General features: G+C 39.8%; 1 protein-coding gene across 2 annotated transcripts in view; it reads left to right on the top strand.

The window, feature by feature from the left end:
- The first annotated feature begins 6,007 nt into the window (after nt 1-6,007).
- WDR47 (WD repeat domain 47) overlaps nt 6,008-20,860 on the top strand; it is a 34,501-nt gene continuing 19,648 nt past the window's right edge. The window contains exons 1-5 of one of the 2 annotated variants that reach the window (XM_063298373.1): nt 6,008-6,371; nt 14,388-14,553; nt 15,791-15,874; nt 16,754-16,838; nt 17,749-18,551. In XM_063298373.1, coding sequence (XP_063154443.1) covers nt 14,396-14,553; nt 15,791-15,874; nt 16,754-16,838; nt 17,749-18,551 — 1,130 coding nt within the window. In that variant the 5' untranslated portion in view covers nt 6,008-6,371; nt 14,388-14,395. The remainder of the gene's footprint in view (nt 6,372-14,387; nt 14,554-15,790; nt 15,875-16,753; nt 16,839-17,748; nt 18,552-20,860) is intronic. The other variant, XM_063298374.1, reaches the window with a different exon arrangement.

Below are 20,860 nucleotides of genomic sequence, written 5' to 3'. Positions count from 1 at the left end.
ATCAAGCTCCTATTATTTTGTACATCTGTACATTTTGTTGAATATACTACAAAAAATTCACTTCAGAAAATATTCAAAACGCCAAGTTTAAGAAAAAGAGGCATCTTAGTTACAGCTATCTACCATTTTTGAAAAGATATCTGCAGCATTAATTTAAGTCAGTTTGCTGACTTAATACAAAAAAACCCTAGACCTGATTGAGTGGTGAATAGGAATTTCTAGCAGAATCTCAGGGTTTTTTTTACTACAAACTGTGACCCTTTAAAAGCAGCATACAACACACTCACACAAAGGAGAGGGAATGGACAGCCCTAAGGCCATACACAGGGATGAGAAAGAGGTAAATTATATGAAGCCAAGAGCACCCAGGTCTCAAATTCTGACCCCTTCAACAGACAAAAAACTGATCTGAATGAACATGAAGATATTGTAGCGTATAAGCTGTAAGGACTCACTAACTGGGATTTTCTGATTTCATGTGACCAGCTCTGTTTCCACAAAAAAATCTGTAGGCATATTTTTAATCAGAAAGGAAAAAGCTGTTATAAACTCAAATTACCTCAAATTTACAGATAAGGGAATAGTATTTTAGAGGGGAGAAAACAGAACAGATCAACTGACTGTGAGATACTATGTACATCCACCCTCAGTAATTTTATGCCAGGTTTACCTTTAAAGGCTACATATGTCTATTTACTACAATCCCTAACAGACGCTCAGATTTTAAGGCTTGTACAAGGTCAGCTATTTTGCAACTTTGATATGTTCTGCAAATTACCTGATGCAGGGGAACTATTTCGCTATCAGTTATCTTTCCTATATATGATATCACTGGTCACACATGCAGAAAAGAAATAGCAGACCTACAACTATTTAGTAAGAAATCTCAAAGGATGGATAACCCCAAAATGCCACAATGGGGATTAAAAATGCGCAGCAGGCATGCCATGGAAGGCTGATTTACATTTCAAAGAATAGGAAACTCAGTTAAATGGAATAGAGTATCCCTAGAAAAGGGCACTGTTGGATAGAACAGGATAGCTTACACTGGAACTGGTTTTTTGTTTGTTTGTTTTTGCAAGTCCCAAATTTCCTTGGAATTTACACGAAAGTTGGTTCTTTTCTTTTGAAGCCTTGGGAGAAGAGCAATGACAAATCTCGATAAAATAGTTAAGAGCAGAGACATCACACTGACAACAAAGGTCCGCATTGTTAAAGCAATGGTATTCCCAGTAGTAACATATGGCTGCGAGAGCTGGACCATACGGAAGGCTGAGAGAAGGAAGATCGATGCTTTTGAACTGTGGTGTTGGAGGAAAATTCTGAGAGTGCCTTGGACTGCCAGAAGATCAAACCAGTCCATCCTCCAGGAAATAAAGCCAGACTGCTCACTGGAGGGAATGATATTAAAGGCAAAACTGAAATACTTTGGCCACATAATGAGAAGACAGGACACCCTGGAGAAGATGCTGATGCTAGGGAGAGTGGAGGGCAAAAGGAAGATGGGCCGACCAAGGGCAAGATGGATAGATGATATTCTAGAGGTGATGGACTCATCCTTGGGGGAGCTGACGACCGACAGGAAGCTCTGGCGTGGGCTGGTCCATGAAGTCACGAAGAGTCGGAAGCAACTGAACGAATAAACAACAAATATTAGGTGTGAATTATAGAAAAGGCATAAAGTAAGCCCAGCAACAAGCAAGCAACATCCTCCCCCCTCCTCACCTTCATTTTTAGAATCTTCTGTCCCCACAACCACAGATTAACACAGATTGGGAGGGAAAAAAGCTGTAACCCAGCCAGAATATTATGGAAGAGGTATGGTTGGGACTAAGTTCTGTTCATCTCTGCAGTCCTTCCTTTTAAACTGTTTTGAAGCTTTACTATATTTTGTAAAATTACAGTACTATGGCCTTCAGCAAAGGATCGTTACCTTGTCGTGGTGCTGGAGCTTGAGCACCTCAATGATGCCATGAGCTAAACCGTGAAGGGCCACCCAAGACGGGAAGGTCATGACAGAGAGGTCAGACTAAATGCGATCCCTGGGGAAGGTAATGGCAACCCACCTCAGTATTCTTGCCGTGAAAACTAAATGGATCAGTACAACCAGAGATATGTCGGTATACCATCGGAAGATGAGACCCCCAGGTCGGAAGATGGTCAAAATGCTACTGGGGAGGAACAGAGGATGAGCTCAACTAGCCCCAGACGTGATGACGCAGCTAGCTCAAAGCCGAAAGGACGGCTAGCGGCCGACGGTGCTGGTGGTGAACGGCGAATCCGATGTTCTAAGGATCAACACACCATCGGAACCTGGAATGTAAGATCTATGAGCCAGGGCAAATTGGATGTGGTTATTGGTGAGATGTCAAGATTAAAGATAGACATTCTGGGCATCAGTGAACTGAAATGGACTGGAATGGGCCACTTCACATCAAATGACCACCAGATCTACTACTGCGGACAAGAGGACCACAGAAGAAATGGAGTAGCCTTCATAATTAATAGTAAAGTGGCTAAAACAGTGCTTGGATACAACCCAAAAAACGACAGAATGATCTCAATTCGAATTCAGGGCAAGCCATCTAACATCACAGTGATCCAAATATACGCCCCAACCACAAATGCTGAAGAAGCTGAAGTAGAGCAGTTCTATGAGGATCTGCAGCACCTACTGGACAACACGCCTAAAAGAGATGTTATTTTCATCACAGGAGACTGGAATGCTAAGGTGGGCAGTCAAATGACACCTCGAATTACAGGTAAGTATGGCCTGGGAGAACAAAACGAAGCAGGACACAGGCTGATAGAATTTTGCCAAGACAATTCACTCTGCATAACAAACACTCTCTTCCAACAACCTAAGAGACGGCTTTATACATGGACTTCACCAGATGGACAACACCGAAATCAGATTGATTACATCCTTTGCAGCCAAAGGTGGCGGACATCTGTACAGTCGGTAAAAACAAGGCCTGGAGCTGACTGTAGTTCAGATCACGAACTTCTTCTTGCACAATTTAGGATCAGACTAAAGAGATTAGGGAAGACCCACAGATCAGCTAGATATGAGCTCACTAATATTCCTAAGGAATATGCAGTGGAGGTGAAGAATAGATTTAAGGGACTGGACTTAGTAGATAGGGTCCCGGAAGAACTCTGGACAGAAGTTGGCAGCATTGTTCAGGAGGCGGCAACAAAATACATCCCAAAGAAAGAGAAAACCAAGAAGGCAAAATGGCTGTCTGCTGAGACACTAGAAGTAGCCCAAGAAAGAAGGAAAGCAAAAGGCAACAGTGATAGGGGCAGATATGCCCAATTAAATGCAAAATTCCAGAGGTTAGCCAGAAGAGATAAGGAATTATTTTTAAACAAGCAATGCGCGGAAGTGGAAGAAGACAATAAAATAGGAAGGACAAGAGACCTCTTCCAGAAAATTAGAAACATTGGAGGTAAATTCCAGGCAAAAATGGGTATGATCAAAAACAAAGATGGCAAGGACCTAACAGAAGAAGAAGAGATCAAGAAAAGGTGGCAAGAATATACAGAAAACCTGTATAGGAAGGATAACAATATCGGGGATAACTTTGACGGTGTGGTCGGTGAGCTAGAGCCAGACATCCTGAAGAGTGAGGTTGAGTGGGCCTTAAGAAGCATTGCTAATAACAAGGCAACAGGAGACGACGGCATCCCAGCTGAACTGTTCAAAATCTTGCAAGATGATGCTGTCAAGGTAATGCATGCTATATGCCAGCAAATTTGGAAAACACAAGAATGGCCATCAGACTGGAAAAAATCAACTTATATCCCCATACCAAAAAAGGGAAACACTAAAGAATGTTCAAACTATCGAACAGTGGCACTCATTTCACATGCCAGTAAGGTAATGCTCAAGATCCTGCAAGGTAGACTTCAGCAGTTCATGGAGCGAGAATTGCCAGATGTACAAGCTGGGTTTAGAAAAGGCAGAGGAACTAGAGACCAAATTGCCAATATCCGCTGGATAATGGAAAAAGCCAGGGAGTTTCAGAAAAACATCTATTTCTGTTTTATTGACTATTCTAAAGCCTTTGACTGTGTGGACCATAACAAATTGTGGCAAGTTCTTAGTGGTATGGGGATACCAAGTCATCTTGTCTGCCTCCTGAAGAATCTGTATAACGACCAAGTAGCAACAGTAAGAACAGACCACGGAACAACAGACTGGTTTAAGATTGGGAAAGGAGTACGGCAGGGCTGTATACTCTCACCCTACCTATTCAACTTGTATGCAGAACACATCATGCGACAAGCTGGGCTTGAGGAATCCAAGGCTGGAGTTAAAATCTCTGGAAGAAACATTAACAATCTCAGATATGCAGATGATACCACCTTGATGGCTGAAAGTGAAGAGGAACTGAGGAGCCTTATGATGAAGGTGAAAGAAGAAAGTGCAAAAGCTGGTTTGCAGCTAAACCTCAAAAAAACCAAGATTATGGCAACCAGCTTGATTGATAACTGGCAAATAGAGGGAGAAAATGTAGAAGCAGTGAAAGACTTTGTATTCCTAGGTGCAAAGATTACTGCAGATGCTGACTGCAGTCAGGAAATCAGAAGACGCTTAATCCTTGGGAGAAGAGCAATGACAAATCTCGATAAAATAGTTAAGAGCAGAGACATCACACTGACAACAAAGGCCCGCATAGTTAAAGCAATGGTGTTCCCTGTAGTAACATATGGCTGCGAGAGCTGGACCATAAGGAAGGCTGAGCGAAGGAAGATCGATGCTTTTGAACTGTGGTGTTGGAGGAAAATTCTGAGAGTGCCTTGGACTGCAAGAAGATCCAACCAGTCCATCCTCCAGGAAATAAAGCCAGACTGCTCACTTGAAGGAATGATATTAAAGGCAAAACTGAAATACTTTGGCCACATAATGAGAAGACAGGACACCCTGGAGAAGATGCTCATGCTAGGGAGAGTGGAAGGCAAAAGGAAGAGGGGCCGACCAAGGGCAAGATGGATGGATGATATTCTAGAGGTGACGGACTCGTCCCTGGGGGAGCTGGGGGTGTTGACGACCGACAGGAAGCTCTGGCGTGGGCTGGTCCATGAAGTCACGAAGAGTCGGAAGCGACTAAACGAATAAACAACAACAGTACTATGGCACTTGTATTATGGAAATCCAACTTCAGATGGAAATTTTAATAGAGGAGGAGGTGTGTGGGAAGAAACATGAGTTGTGTCATTCTGGTTTCCTACTTTTCCAGCTCCTCTGCCAAGCCTGTTTGCTTCCCACTAACAATGTTTGCAATAGTTGTTTCTAAAGATCAGCGTTTACAGATTGCTTGCTATCCTGAGCAACTTGGGTGCAGAATACCTAAAGGACCACCTTCTTCTACCAGCCACATCAACCATCCTGTATGCCTTTGTTCTGCGTCCTTTAACCAGATATCAAGAAGGAAGGGAGAGGTATCAGAAGCAAAACCTTGGTAAAAGTGCTACCACAGCTTTGTAAAAGGGGTTTGCTTGACATAATCCTTGATTCCCACCCCCCATGTCAGGAGAAGAGCTCTTTATGCACGGCGGTTAGACTGTCTATGTTTCACTCTGCTGGTACACCATCCATTTCATTTACCCACGGTTATTTCTTGCATTTTACCATTCGCATTCTTGCAAGTCTCCCTGGGCTCTTTGGCTCAGGAGAACGACCAAGAAATACCCTAAATAAGTCAATATCCCTGCAGTGGGAAGCCTTTCGAAGTAGCACAATCCAGACAGACAGACCTCGTTCGCATCGTTCCAGACCTCGTTCGTGGGAAGGAGGCGAAAATAGATCTGAGGAGAGAGATAAAGGAAAAGGAATCAAACGAACGGGAGCTTCTCTTATTGGACCGTCCCCACGAAGCCCCGTCCTGCCTGCCTCCCAACCCAATCCCTGCCGCCGCCGCCGCCGCCGCCCCATCCACTGCTCTTTCTAGACTTGGGCTCCGGTCCAGTTACCAAAGCCTGGGAAACGCCGCTCCTCCGAGCTCCTCTATGCAGCCACCGCCCGCCTTCACCGCCCCTTTCGTCGCTTTCCCATTCAGGCGGCTGCGCTGTCACCCCGCCCAAGCCTCGCCGCCGGGCCCCGGGGAGCCGCTTTCCCGGACAGCGATTGGCGAAGCCGCTTGACAACCATAGTCAGGCCGCCGCCTCTCGGGTCTTAGGAACGGAGCAAAGCAACTCGCCGGTACGGGCCGCGTTGGCTGGGCGCTGGTGGCCGCAACCGCGGACGGGCTCTTCTTCCTCCTCTCCCACACCCCTGGGAGGCTCCTGCCGCCATTTTGTGTGTCTCCCTCCCTCACCCCGGTTTCCCCTCGGAGTCGGTGGCTCGGGAGAGGCCCTCCCTGTAGGTGAGTCTCTCGCCCGTCCGCTTGGTGTGGGGCGACTCAGCAGGTTTTGGCTGGCCGCAGGGGCAGGGCTTCGCTTGGTGGCGGCGTTGAAGGGGAGAAGCGGATTGGGAAAGCCGTGCAGGAATTGAGGGGATGCAGAAGGCCCGAGGGAGGCCTCTGGGGGGTCGGGCGTCGGGGCCAACGGGAGCCCTTGAAGGATGGGGAGGACTGGGGAGGAAGGGGGTGGCGCTGGTGGCGGAGGAGGAAGCGGTGCAGGAAGGAGGAGAAGACAGCCTCGCTGGGGCTGCGTTGATGCTGAATTGGCGGAAGGACCAGGCTCTTTAACCCCCTTCACTCGTCTCTTGCTAGTGACCTTGCCTGCCTTCTTGCTCCCTCCCCTGCCGTCCTGCCTTGCAGGTGAGAAGGGTTGTGTGTGTGTGTGTCTTTGCTGTCCAACTTGTGACCGACGTTGTTGCGCATCTGAGACCTAGTTCCTATTCTCTGTCTTGTGCACCTCTTGCTTTCTTTTGTTATTGCAGCATCCACAGGAGCAAACCTCCCAGGGTTTAATAGCACCTGCTGCTGCTTTGGTTCTTCCATATGCTTGGGTTACTATGCCTGTGTTGATCTTGCATGCTGGATGGGAAGGTTCCTTTGAGCAGAAAGGTTGGATATAAATAGGATATATAAAGTTCGATGATTGAAATCTAGGTTTGATGTGTCACTGAAAGGGGGAAAAAAGATGCAGTGTTTTGTCTCTGAGCTCTGCGTGTACTCAGGTTTTTAATCTTGCATTTCTGAGAAAGCAGTCTATGGCTGCTATTGTTGACTTTGTTTCTTGTGACTGTTAAGAATTATTTGCCTGCAGTTTTATAGCAAAGATTGGCTTAATGTCATTATCAGGGCAGTTCTTCCAATCGACAGTATTGAGCAGGAGTTCAAGATCAGTTAAAAGGTTCAGATAGTCAGTTCCATCACATACTTTTAACAATCCTTTGTTCAGATGATAGAGCTGCAGTAAAAAAAAAATAGAGGTGTATTAATGAGAGTGCACATACGCTGAATTCAAAATGTTTATTGGCAGTTCTCTGAGCATACAAATAAAAATTGTATTATGGTTATACAGAAGTTTTGAACTTGACAGCCTATGAACAACAGACAATTGGAAATGTTACAGTGATATGGTAGCTCAGTGATTTAATGGAATACCCGGTTCTTTGTTCATTCAAGCTCATTGAAAACCTTAGTTTGAAGGATGCTATGAATATAAAATTCTGCCCACAACCCTTATGGAATATAATGTGCCACTGGTATATTCAGAATTAAATGCTAGTGGTCACCCATATGAGTCTGTTCACTTTGTCACTACAATATATAAATTCAATAAATAAATACATTTACAGTAAGCAAAAGATGTGCCTGTAATTTAATTTTTTCCATTCCTCTACATCTACTAATTGCTGTTAACAAATAATATTATATCATTTTATACTGGTTCCTGTCATGTCCATCTGTTGTTCTTTAAATATTCAGGAGTCTCCAACCCTTTTGGGCCAGTGGGTGCAGATGGAATTTTGAGAAAATACTAAAAGCTTCAGAATACAATTAGAGGAATTGGGCATTCACAAATCTGCTGTCATAGTAGACACACTCAATCATAAAACACTTACTTCACTCAAAAAATGTATTGCTTTGCCTTGTTCAAGATCATTCCCAACAGTCTTGGTCACCCCTACGCCAGCACATAAAGATCCATTCAGGCCACTGGGTTGCAACCCATGCTTATATTCTTTCAGGATTATCTTTCCCAAACATACTCTTTGATACACAGTTTTTACTTCTCCCATGCTCCCATGCAATATAAACCATCTTTGGTCTCCATGTTTCTTTCTGTCCCATGTCACATTGCCCTACTCCTAGGCCTTTCTTATCCAAAGTCAACATTCCTGTTTCCTTTCACACCCTGTTGGATTTTGCTGAGCATGGCTTTTTACTCCATGTTTCATTATCCTATTACACCAAATGATCACTTGCCCCACTGAATCACCTGCAGCTCAATGCCAGTTTTCTCACTTCTGTTCCCAAGCTGCCTATGAGATTGTTTCATCTTATCTATCATTTCCTTCCCTTTTTGAAACTGCTATACAGAAATGATTCACAATAAAGTACTGGTCTTAAAGTTTCTACCTCTCAAGTTCCCAAGATTGTCTCTGGGACCATGTGAAGTTGGGGAGCAGGCAGGTGGAACAGCAGTCCATCCCTACTGTTGAGTAGGTGCTACAGAGCCAAAACCATGGAGGTGATTCTTAACATATTCAGTTGTCTTTTAGAAGACCGCTGGATATAAGTGAACACACTCTCCACTGAGACATTGCAGTGTCCAGTCTTCAGGGGTGCAGTCTTTAGTGTGAGAATGCAGGCTGAAGAGTAACTAGTTGGAGGGAAGCAGGGAAGATTAGTTTTTCAGCCATCACTTTGAAGGCAAAGAAGGTCTTTTTAGTCCTGGGAGAAATGGCACCCAAAAGACCCTCCCCTCCCCCTTCTCCTGCCATCTACACTTTGGCAAAAGAAATGGGAGAGATTTATTTTTGGCACAGTGAAAGAATATGACTCTACCACTGCCAAAAGGCAAATTGATGAAAAAAGTAAGTGGCCAGGGATCAGAGTGGAGTATGCACCTGCAGCAGACCCAGATAGGTAATTAGATCAGAGTAGGCTCATGCCCCTAATCACACCTGTATATAATATGTCATTGATGAATTGCACAGCAACCCACTTGAAAATTGGAGCAGAAAAGAATGAGTTCAGGTTGATTGCTGGGTGGGTCAGTGGTGAGTTGGAGACGTTCAAATATGGTTGCTGAGGCATCTCCAATCTGTGATTAGCAGGCCATGTGAAGGAGTGTGCAGAAGCAAAATATTACTTTATTACATGGATGAAAATACAGATGTCTCTTATGGCTGCTGCTGGTAAAGGAATTGGAACAAATTCCATAAGTCGGTTTTAGTCTTACACTGTATATGCTTTCCCTCTTTTGTTATTCTTTCTATTCTTCCATAATGATGGAAAGAAATAATGTGAAGGGATATGTCCTGTTTGTCTATCAGCATGGTAATTATCTGAAAACTGAACAGAATAGGACCAAATTTGGTGTTTGGGGAAAGATGGGGAAAGAAAGATTGAGTCTGAAAATAGGCTGAATCTTGCTTTTCCTATGTAATAGGTCATTGCTTTAAATTCAAAATGCCATAACATGTATTGCTATTCCCACCCATACTTTTGTTTTGCTGTGAATACCAACTGTTACCATTCTAAAACTGAGTTTCCTTCTTATTTATTATTAGCATTTTTGTCCTGTTCTTTAGCCCCCCCCCAAAAAATCTCTGAGTACTGCTTATAAAATCACTGGTAAGACAGACCCTACATTGATGTGACATTTTAAAAGACCCAAGACAAAAGAGGTGGATACACAAAACAAAAGGGTTGGAGATGAAAAAGGGAGAAAATTGTCATTTCAATATCTTGGCAAGCAATAATGCTGAAAAAAAGTAAAATTCTTTGTTCAATGTATGTAGTGGCTAAATAGAAGATTGGATACAAGGCCAAAAGAGATTATAGAAGTTGTATAACTTGATTACAGATTGATTATAAATGTACCTTAATTAATTGTCTGAACCACTGTTAGTAAGACTTTATTTCTCTGCTTAGATGCTAAGATCTTACAAGAGAGAAAGGAAAGATAACTAGATCTAGTTGTCTCTGCCTTCTTTGAACTATAGGGTTATGTTGAGTCAGCTCAGCAGCTCCACTGGGCATGGATACCAACTGTCACACATTAATAAGGCAAAATAAAGTGAAAATGAATTTAGATTCTGTGTCAGGCTCGCTTTGCACACCTGCCATACAGTTACTGCTACATGGATGAGCTGCTCGCTGCTATGCCAGGGTGAGAACAAACCCTTGTCAGCTTCCGCAGCTTTGCAGACAGAGAGGATAGTTAATCACATTCCTTCACAAGCCACTGGAGCCAAGGATGGGCTGATAAGACACCTGGACTCTAATGAAGTCTAAGGAACTGGGAGGGGGGAGATCAGGAATGAGAATGGGCTGGTTTGTGAGACAGGGAGGAGAGACTATGTCAGAGGGAATGATTTAATTTGAATGCTTTGGTGCCAAAATGTTATTCAGAGCTTTGCAACTGTCCTATGTAGTAGGATTTTAATAAATGAATTATTTAAGCTTCCTAATGGACTGTCTGGAGAATTTCTAAAGTTAAGATCCTGGTACTGGGGCCATCACATTCTGGTTCTTCAGTGCCCCTGTTGATGTCAACCCCACTACAAAGACCAGACCTTGAAATCAACTCTACAGAAAGTCTACAACTACTTTTATTGAGATTGACTATAATAACAGAATCTTTCAAGTCTGTCTGTCTGAGCCACTTCTGAATGTTATCTGGACATTCTGAACTTAAAAATACTTTAGCCCTGTTGCCTTGGCAACAGAGTCTGCATACCTCAGTCAAGGTCATCTTCCTTACCCTCTACAGTTAGTAGCAGTATATATTGTCCAAGGGATGTTGTATGTACTTTCTGTGCAAGTATTTTTTAAATTAAATATGGCAATCATCCAGGTTTTTTAGGAGCCACTTGGAAGGAAGGAGATATAAATAGTTGAGTGCATCAGTTTTGTGGTTATTATCATATTATGGTGCATCATTTAAATAAACAGTTTATTTAAATGGTGCCAGGGTGCAAGCCTGTCAAGAAATAATAGCATTTTCCATCTGCATTTCCACACAAGCATTCTGTATCAATTTGAAAGCACATCGGTGTTTCCACAGTGTCAGTGGGGTTGGACAGCTGATCTGATTTATTTCTGACTCAACTGCAGTGTACTTGAAATAAGTACAAATCTAGTTGTTGCTACTTTGGGATGCAAAGTCACACTCGAGTGAGATGGGCAGTGATGAAATTTGAAATATAAATTTATATAAATATAAATAAATAAAATAAATAAATGCTGTAGCTCCTTTTCCCTGTTAGAATTAAAACTTGGCTCAGCCTTCCTTCAGGCTTCTGAGCTTCAGGTCCTGTAAGTGAAATGACAGTTTGAGGGCTTTGTAGCTCCTTCTCTGTAGTCCACACAAAAGAGCAGAAGTGAAGCTGAGTAAAGTTATGTCTGTTTTCCCTTCTCTTCACCAGAATATGGTGTGCAAGTGCCAGGCTCCTTTCCCCTTTCTTTTTGCTTTGTGAATGGGGATGAAGGAGCTTTGTTGTGGTGCAACCTGCAGTACTTGGAAGGAGGGCAGTAATTTTTTACTCCTTGTTCTCAACATTTCACATTAGCAGAAATGAAAATAGTCATGGTTTGCCTTCAGACAGAGGGTTTGTGGAATACAAACAGTGGCAGTGTGGAAGTTTCTGTAACCCTTCTTGAGTAACCCAAACACCTGAAAAATTGATTTTGGAATGGGGTAACTATATTTTTATAAGATTTCCATATTTTCCTGCCTGTATCCCTGTTTCATTTTTCTAAACCCAACCCAAATATTGCCCTATATTAAGGCATACCCATTGTGAAGAACAAATATTTTGTTTATAAGGAATGCAACCATTTTATACAGCCTGTTAGCCTAACTAATATGGGAGGCAGCAATCTTAAGACTGTGTAGGACTTTTCTTTTTGGTCCATCTAGTTGAGTACTACCAATTAGGACAGCAACAAATATGAAGGACCTACCTTCCTTTAGTAATTTGTAAGTATTTCTGCAGTGTCTTAATATATCAGCCTTCCTTTGGTAATTCGATTAAGGCACATATAAAATAAAACAAAAGATTTCTACTTCCCTTTAATTTCCATTAGAGAACTAAGTATATGCACAAATGCTTGGTATAAAATGAGGAGATGGAAAGGTTCTTATGATTGGGGTATATAATAAAAAAAAGAAGAAAATGACATTCTGTGATAAGGAAGGCAGTTTACAGTATATCAAACATGATAATATGATCCACATTAAAGTTTATTATATATTGAGCATCAAATATTCTCTTATCTGTAGAAATTTTAAATATATTTGTTGTCTTTTTTAATGTCCTTAAGAGGGTAAATGATTTTATATACATTTTTCACTTCATTGATATAAACAGTTACCTTTTGATTAGTTAGCTTATTATTAGAATAGTTAATTTGCTGGTACTATAATTTTAAGATTCCAGTTGCAGCCTCTGTTTTCATGTTGCAGCACTTGTGCAATGAAAATACATGGCTTAAAGAAGAGTAAAATATGATACCCATAAACTATCTAAATAAATGCCTTCTAGTATACTTGCTTTTAGTATATTTGAACTTCAGTCTTCTGTATTACATTGGAAAACAAGTAATTTCATCATAGTTATTATACTGATCCAGAACTAGAAAGTCTACTTCCAGTTGTGGGTAACCTTAAGATTCAGTTGATTTCTTTTTAAATATTAAAGAGTTGCAGTTTCTTTGTGAATTTTTTGATCATAAAAATCTAAAAGCTGAAAGGAACAGCTTTCCCTGTGTAATGAAGATTATTTAATCTCTATTCTGGTGCAGTGAATTATTAATTGAACAAAAAGCTGACACTATTGTTTCTAAGAGAATCCAGTCTTCCATAACTCCTAGACTTACGGATGTTCTGAAGTTGTAGAAGAGGTAATTCAAGTTGCCATCTTTCTATTCCGTTTAAGAAAGGTATAAATATCTTTGCAGGCGCTCTGCAAAGTGCACTAGCATAAATAAAGCACCTCTCTTGGAATATTAGAGGAGCTCTATATTTTGTAAACCAGGTATAGCTGCTTTAAAAGTTAATCCAGCTGTCTTTGCATGTATATATGCACAGACAATAATTCTGAAAAATGGGATCCTGGAAAAAGATGCAGCAGTTTTAAGAAAGCCAATCAAAACACATTTTTGAAATGATTAAGATTGTTGAAAGATCACCCTTGCAGTTTTCCAGAAAAATCATTATTTTAACCTAATCTTATTTATCATCCAGGAAAGGAACAGTTGTATGAACTTCCATTTCTAAAACATATTAATAGAATTGCGGATTTTACGTAACAAGGCTTTCCCTAGCTGGCATTGTTTAAAACATTTCCTGCTTCTCCAGTGTTTGAAAATAGCATTTTAATTAGTGATTTTGTATTTTTTCCTGGCCCCAAACAGTTATCTAGTTAAGAGCTATAGAGTTGTGGATGTCCCCTGGTAGCTGCATGGGCAAATGCTTACCATGTGACCTGCTTTTGTTAATAATTCATATCCCTTTCAAGGATATTCCAATAATTTCTTTGATCCAGTCAATTCATTTCATCCAATATCTTCCATTTACTACAGTTTCCTCAACCTTGCCAAGTATAGTTATTTCTTCTACTCCATCCCCCGCTGAAACCATATGCCCAAAAACTGATGTATGGATAGTATTGTGAAAAGTATATACTGACGAGATCTTTGAGTTTGGAATGGAATATAAATGAGGAGGAAATTTTGAACCACATTAAATCAATGTTCAGGGACATTTTTCCTCAAGTACGGAAAAGTCTAATTTACTAGAACAATGTGGTACAAAGGAGCCATTTGCAAGATGTGTGTCTTCTTTTGTCATGCTAATAATTCATGGTAACAATTATTTGTGCTTAAGAATTGTACAGTATATGTGTATGTATTAAAATGTATGTATATGTATATAATATGAGGTATAATTTCAGTTTTATGAATATCTACATATTCTGCAGACTTCTTAAAGGGTATTTAAATCTTGTTTGTGCTTCTAAATCCTTGTAAAATTAAACACAGTTTAATATATTAGTATTGCTGTCTGCAGTGGTGCCAAATGTGAATATATTTACACCATTGGGCTGAATTAAATGTGATGCGAATATATCGAATGGCAGGAATTTTAATGTTTAAGGCTACCAACAGCTTTCTGTGGTTGTTCAAATAAAAGGTAATGCCAGATGGAACTTTCTTAGGTTGGACCTGATTTGATTTGTAATTTCCTTTGCTTTTCAGTCTACACAATGACAGCTGAAGAGACAGTGAACATAAAAGAAGCTGAAATAGTCAAACTAATACTGGATTTCTTGAATTCAAGAAAGCTTCATATCAGTATGTTGGCACTAGAGAAAGAAAGTGGTGTAATTAATGGACTATTCTCAGATGATATGCTTTTCTTAAGGTATAAATTATTACCATATTATTAAATATGCTGCAAAATAAGGTGAAACATTTTTGAATCAAGACTAGATTGCTTTAATCCTTCTCTGACCCAGGTCACTTCCACATGGCTGTATTTCTACTCCCCAGTGTCTCTGAACTATTTTGTACAATCTTCTTCACAGCTGCAGAATCAAATACAGAGAACAAGCAGGGAACACTGGGCATCTGTCAGTGTTCTTCACTGAACTGACCAATAGGAGAGGGCAAAAAAAAAAGTCATTTCCTCAATCCACTGCTCCATACTATTGCAGATTCTGGAAGAGCAAAAACTCCCCACTTTTGCAAAGAAATAAAAGTAATTGCTAGCATATTTCCCCCTGCATTTTCAGTATGCATTACATATGTTTGGTTGCTGCCATTCCTTCTTATTAAAAATCCAGTTGAGAGCTGTGGAGCTGGCATGATATCATGCCATCAGTTTTGCAACCAGTTGCTTTCTCAAAGCTTTTAACCATAGTTGTAGGTTGTTCCGGTGGCTGAAGTAAGAGATGGAAGGCAGTATGTTCCAAACAATGCTTACAGATAGGCATCCTTCAGTGGGCTGCTTCAGGTGCCTTTGGGGATGGAGAGGATACAGTATTCCATACATCACACAAATCGTGTCTGATTCTCGGAGACTGCCTGGACAAGTCCTTGCAGTTTTCTTGGCATGTTTTTCAGAGATGGCTTACCATTGCCTTCTTCCTAGGGCTGAGAGAAAGTGACTAGCCCAAGGTCACCTAGCTGGCTTTGAGCTCACGGTCTCCCGGTTTCTAGCCTTGTACCTTGACCATTACACCAATCTGGCTCTCAATTACAGATATAAAAATGTTTGTACCCCCTTTTTAGCAAAGTTTCTTTATGTCTAATAGAAACATTTTAGTGAACTATATATTTGATATCCTATAGAATTGAAAATATTTTAAATTTCCAGAATGTATTAGTATTTACATTGATACTAAAATATTTTAGACAATTTTATTAAATGCTGAAGGAACTTTAAAATGTTACACTTTACAATGTTACAACAAAAATAGTTACCGTATATTCTTTGACCAATCTGTAGAGCCACAAAGATGTTTAAATGAGGATATACTTTTATTAACTGCTTCCAGAGGATTGCATCCTGAAAGCTGACTTTTATTTGCAGGAATGATTTACTTATTTGTTTGTTCCTTAAGTCTAACATAGTTCATTTTTTTCCCTTTTCTTTAAAGACAGTTGATTCTTGATGGCCAATGGGATGAGGTTCTTCAGTTCATCCAGCCTCTAGAGTGCATGGATAAATTTGACAAGAAAAGGTAAAATAATAATTAGTTTTTAACATTGGTAATGTCAGGAACTGTAAGCTATACTGAGAAGTAAAAAAAAAATCTTAGAAAAAGACAAAGGCTAACCATACTGATGCCAAGAAGATTGCATGAACAGGTCCATATAATCACCAAGAGAACTTCCCTTATCATTAGGAAATACTACAACTGCAACCCTCTTTATATGATTAAAGCCAGAATATTGCAAATACAGACATTTGGGATATTTAACTAATCCTGTCAATTTTTGCTGTTTTGGGTTGGATTGAAAAAATGGCCTGCAAGTTGTTTCAGAAAATGAACACTTTGATTTTCTTCTGAGATTAGTTTTTGTTTGGACAGTCATTTTTAGTGCTATACATCCAATTGCCTGGGATCATAAACCACCTACTGAAAATTTTGATAAGTTTCTTTTTCTTCTTTTTTTAAAAAAAAGACCACTGTGCAAACAAAATTTGGGAACTGCTGTACGAAAGAAAAAATAATCCAAGGAAACAGGTGCAAGATTGCCCACATAAAGGGCTTTATTTTATTTTGAGATCCAGCTTGCATTCACAAACTTCATACATTTTTTAAAACTAATTTTAAAACTGCCTCCATGTATTCAGATATACTGCCTTTATTTCTTTGACTACTTATCAGTTGAACTAACTAATAACAGTTAATATTTCTTTATGTAAATAGAACAAAATAACATTTAAGTACCTTGTCATTGCTGTGATCAGAAAATTGCGAGGCAACAACTGTTCAAAATATTTTTTTTTCAAAATTTCAGGAAGGGAAATCCCTAAATGCTTTTTATATTAAAATTCATAGTAATTTGTATTACTGTTCCTACTTAATTTGTATTTTTATTTCTTTGTTCTACAGATTTCGTTACATCATACTGAAGCAGAAGTTTTTAGAAGCCTTATGTGTAAATAATGCAATGTCTGCAGAGGATGAGCCTCAACACGTGAGCTCTATGACATAACAATCTCATAGTAGAACATAAAAGATATCAATACGTCTTGATTTTTAGGAGTAGCAAATGCAGTCTTACCTTTAGTTAATAATAACAGCTTACCTACAGTATGAAAATATATAATAATGACATCTATCTTTACAGCAAAACCAAGTGCCACTTAATGCAGTGATCCTCAGGCACAATTTGATCACTGAAAGGATTGAACGCTGTCATGTAAAGCAAGCTATCATGTTGGATTCCCACAAGTTGGACTAAGGAAACCTTGCTGATAATAATTTCTTCCCTTAGACTCTTATTTAGGCCTCTCCATGTACTGAAATAGGCTTGCAGTGATCTATAATAGGCCCTTTTCATTCATGGCACTTTGAAATGTTCTTCCCAGAGAAGCTTAAGTGGCATGAAATCTAATGTCTTTTGTCTCCTAGTTAAATATGTTTATTTGCCTGAACTTTTTAAGTTAGAGGCATGGTTTTAATAGCATGATACAGAGGATTAGAAATGCTTCCATTTCTTATTTGTCAGTGAGTTTAGTTCACATTACTTAACCTCGACTGACAAGGCAGAATATGGCATTATTAATTGAATTGGTGGATAACCAGCTATGAGATATGTGGACTGACGGAAAAAAGTATGTCTCTTTTGTATAAAAAAGTAAAAGGGTCCAATTTTAATGCTGGGCATAAAAAGTATGTCCATAACAAGTTGCTTTAAACTTGGCCTAGAAAAATGTACAGGAGCAAGAAATACCACTAGATTTCATAGGAAAATATTATGTACTATATTGTATCGGTATGGTCTCATAAATATCTTTAGCAGAGGAAATGAATTATAGCTATATTTAATTGCATTGTGATAAATGATTTGATCCTTAAATAAACAAAATGCTTTTCCCCTGCAGTTGGAATTTACAATGCAGGAAGCTGTGCAGTGCCTACATGCTCTAGAAGAATATTGTCCTTGTAAAGAAGATTATAGTAAACTGTGTTTACTACTTACATTGCCTCGTCTGACTAACCATGCAGAATTCAAGGACTGGAATCCCAGCACTGCACGAGTTCACTGTTTTGAAGAGGCTTGTGTCATGGTGGCAGAGTTCATTCCTGCTGATAGAAAACTAAGTGAGGCTGGATTTAAAGCAAGCAACAATCGTTTATTTCAACTTCTGATGAAGGGGCTATTATACGAATGTTGTGTTGAGTTCTGTCAGAGTAAAGCAACAGGAGAGGAAATTACAGAGAGTGAAGTATTACTCGGCATTGACCTTCTATGTGGGAATGGATGTGATGATTTGGACCTTAGTTTGCTATCATGGCTTCAGAATCTCCCCTCTACTGTTTTTTCTTGTGCTTTTGAACAAAAAATGCTTAATATTCATGTTGACAAACTCCTAAAACCTACAAAAGCTGCTTATGCCGATCTTTTGACACCCCTTATCAGCAAACTTTCTCCTTATCCATCCTCACCCATGAGGCGGCCTCAGTCTGCTGATGCTTACATGACCCGTTCCTTAAATCCTGCGTTGGATGGACTCTCCTGTGGGTTAACAAATCATGATAAACGTATCACAGATCTTGGGACAAAAACGTCTCCCATGTCTCACTCCTTTGCTAACTTCCATTATCCAGGAGTACAGAACCTTACTCGTAGTTTAATGTTGGAAACTACAGATTGCCATAGCATTTGTGAAGAGTCGCCTGAGCGGTAAGTTGCCCTTAATTTTATATATTTATACGAAGAAACTTGTTTTTGAAATTGTTTTTCAATATAATATAAATACTAAAATCTCTTTTTCCCTATAAGATTGCATAAAGGTATAATAATGGTAATAGAATATGGTGCATAGTGATCAGTAATTTATAGATTAAGTAGTTTATTAATTATTAAGCATGATCAGTGCTACAGTTTAACTTTGCAGTTTAACAAAGAAAGCAATTCTGTATGTCCATGCAGAAGACACTATACAGTTTTACAATCAAGAGAGAACAGAAGTAAGGATCACAGAAATAATATGGTGGGGGATGGGAATCAAAACAACTTGAATTTGAAATCTGGAGAAATTGCGATCAGTATGTCTTACAATATAGAAACAATAATAACAATGCATAAAATGCAGTATCACATACTACCATGCTTTGATGAAAGTTCTAATACTCAAAACACAGGATGAATGTTGTGAGGTGTTCAGAATGTAGTGTTTTGGGGTTTATAGAGAATACTGATATGAATTAATTTAAAAAGATCATTGTGGGAATAGATACCTGACAAACCAGAAGAAAGAGGAACTAAGAGGCACAGCTCCCTCTTGTGAGTAAACTGAGTGAGTTAGTTAGATATGAAGAAAAACAGTGAGCTCAAAGGCTTTTCTTCACAGGTCTGTCAACATACTGTCCACCAATCTTTGAAGTGGCAAAAAATTATACTATCATGAAATTTGTCACCCCACACCAATCCCTGTCTTTTCATAGGCACAATGCTAATAAATACTTTTTTTTTAATACTTACTTTATACTTTATTGATTAGTCTATTTAACCATATCAAAACATCAACTGTAGTAAAATACGATAAGACAAAATGAGATAAGATACAATATAATGGGATAAAATAGGCTAGAATGAGATAAAATAGATAAAATATAGTAAGATAGGGTAAAATAAGAATAAAAGATAAGGTAAAATAGTATACAATAAAAAGGAATAGAGAGAGATATAGTAAGATGAATATTAGACTCTAAGACAATATTGGTTTAGGTGAATTGTATGCAACCCCAATGAGTTCTGTAAAATGTATTCTCTGTGTGCAATGTCAAAGAATGGCAACGTTGACCTGATATCTGCATAGAAGTAATATCACAGATTCCAAGTCCAGAGCAGAAGCTAACAATCCACTTTGCAGTCAGAACACGATTGTTTCTCTGCACACCTGGGTGACAGAACGACACTCCACAAAGAAAGCACAGTGACTTCACCAATCCCTGTGGGCATCCTGGATCCAATGGTACTAAAACTCTTGCTGCCTCTGTCAGCCTCAACTCAAAATCCACATCTATTATCATCTACTTCCAGGCACAGAATAACATCGGGGTACCAAATAAACAATATGTGAAATGATACATCCTCCATGTTACAAAGGGTGTGGACAGGTGGATGGGAGTCATTATAACAAACAGCTTGGGACATTGATAATTAACAGAGTGACAATACTAATAAATGGTACTCTACTTGTTTATGGTATGCATGGCACAATAAAGAAAATGATTGATTGATTCCCTGGGTGTTGTTTTCCTCCCCTTACACAAACATCACCAGCTGATGGGAAACATTAACCAATCACTCTCCTTAATGTGGGATGAGACGAGGACTGGGGATGAGGTACATTTTGACAGATGGGTACACCAACAGGGTTAGCCATCCATCAAAGCTTGTTCAGACTTTGCATAGTCCAGAGGGTCTATAAGTATCTTAACAGCTAGGAGGTATTGTGGGTTGCCCAGTGAAGCAAAAGGGAACAGACCCACTGCACAGTGCAGCTCTTCTGCCACACCTACCAGCTATTGGTGAGACTACTTTTGGAAGAGCACTAAACCCATGCTCAAAAGTAGTTTGACTGACATTAGATAGGTGTATTGTGCTTGGTGGATAGTGCAGTGCAGTAGAAGTCTCCCTCCCTCCCTCTTCACCTGTTCACTGCTTATCAGCTGTTAGGGGATAGATCCCACTTTCAAAGTCAGATCTCTGAGCTGCTGGTATAGGAGGAAAGGCCAGTTTGAAAGCTCTGGAGTCTCCTGTGGTCCAGACAAGATCAGGGAGAAATGGGGCTGCCCATACCACTAAAGTAGCCAGTAGGCACTGGACTAATTCTGTCCCATAGAAGTGACCTGATCATACCACTGACTGAAGTATTCAGACTGTGTCCTTGGCAAAAAAAAAAAAATGGTTTGAAAAGCTGAGGATGACCTAAACCTGTTCAGGTATGGGTGGGGAACTGAAGAAAGTGTTGTCATGAGAACCTG

The sequence above is a fragment of the Candoia aspera genome, chromosome 3 (genome assembly GCF_035149785.1).
Source record: "Candoia aspera isolate rCanAsp1 chromosome 3, rCanAsp1.hap2, whole genome shotgun sequence".
NCBI classification, from domain to species: Eukaryota; Metazoa; Chordata; class Lepidosauria; order Squamata; family Boidae; genus Candoia; species Candoia aspera.
The sequence above is the reverse complement of the archived record's forward strand: the minus strand, read 5'-3'. Positions and strand labels throughout refer to the sequence as shown.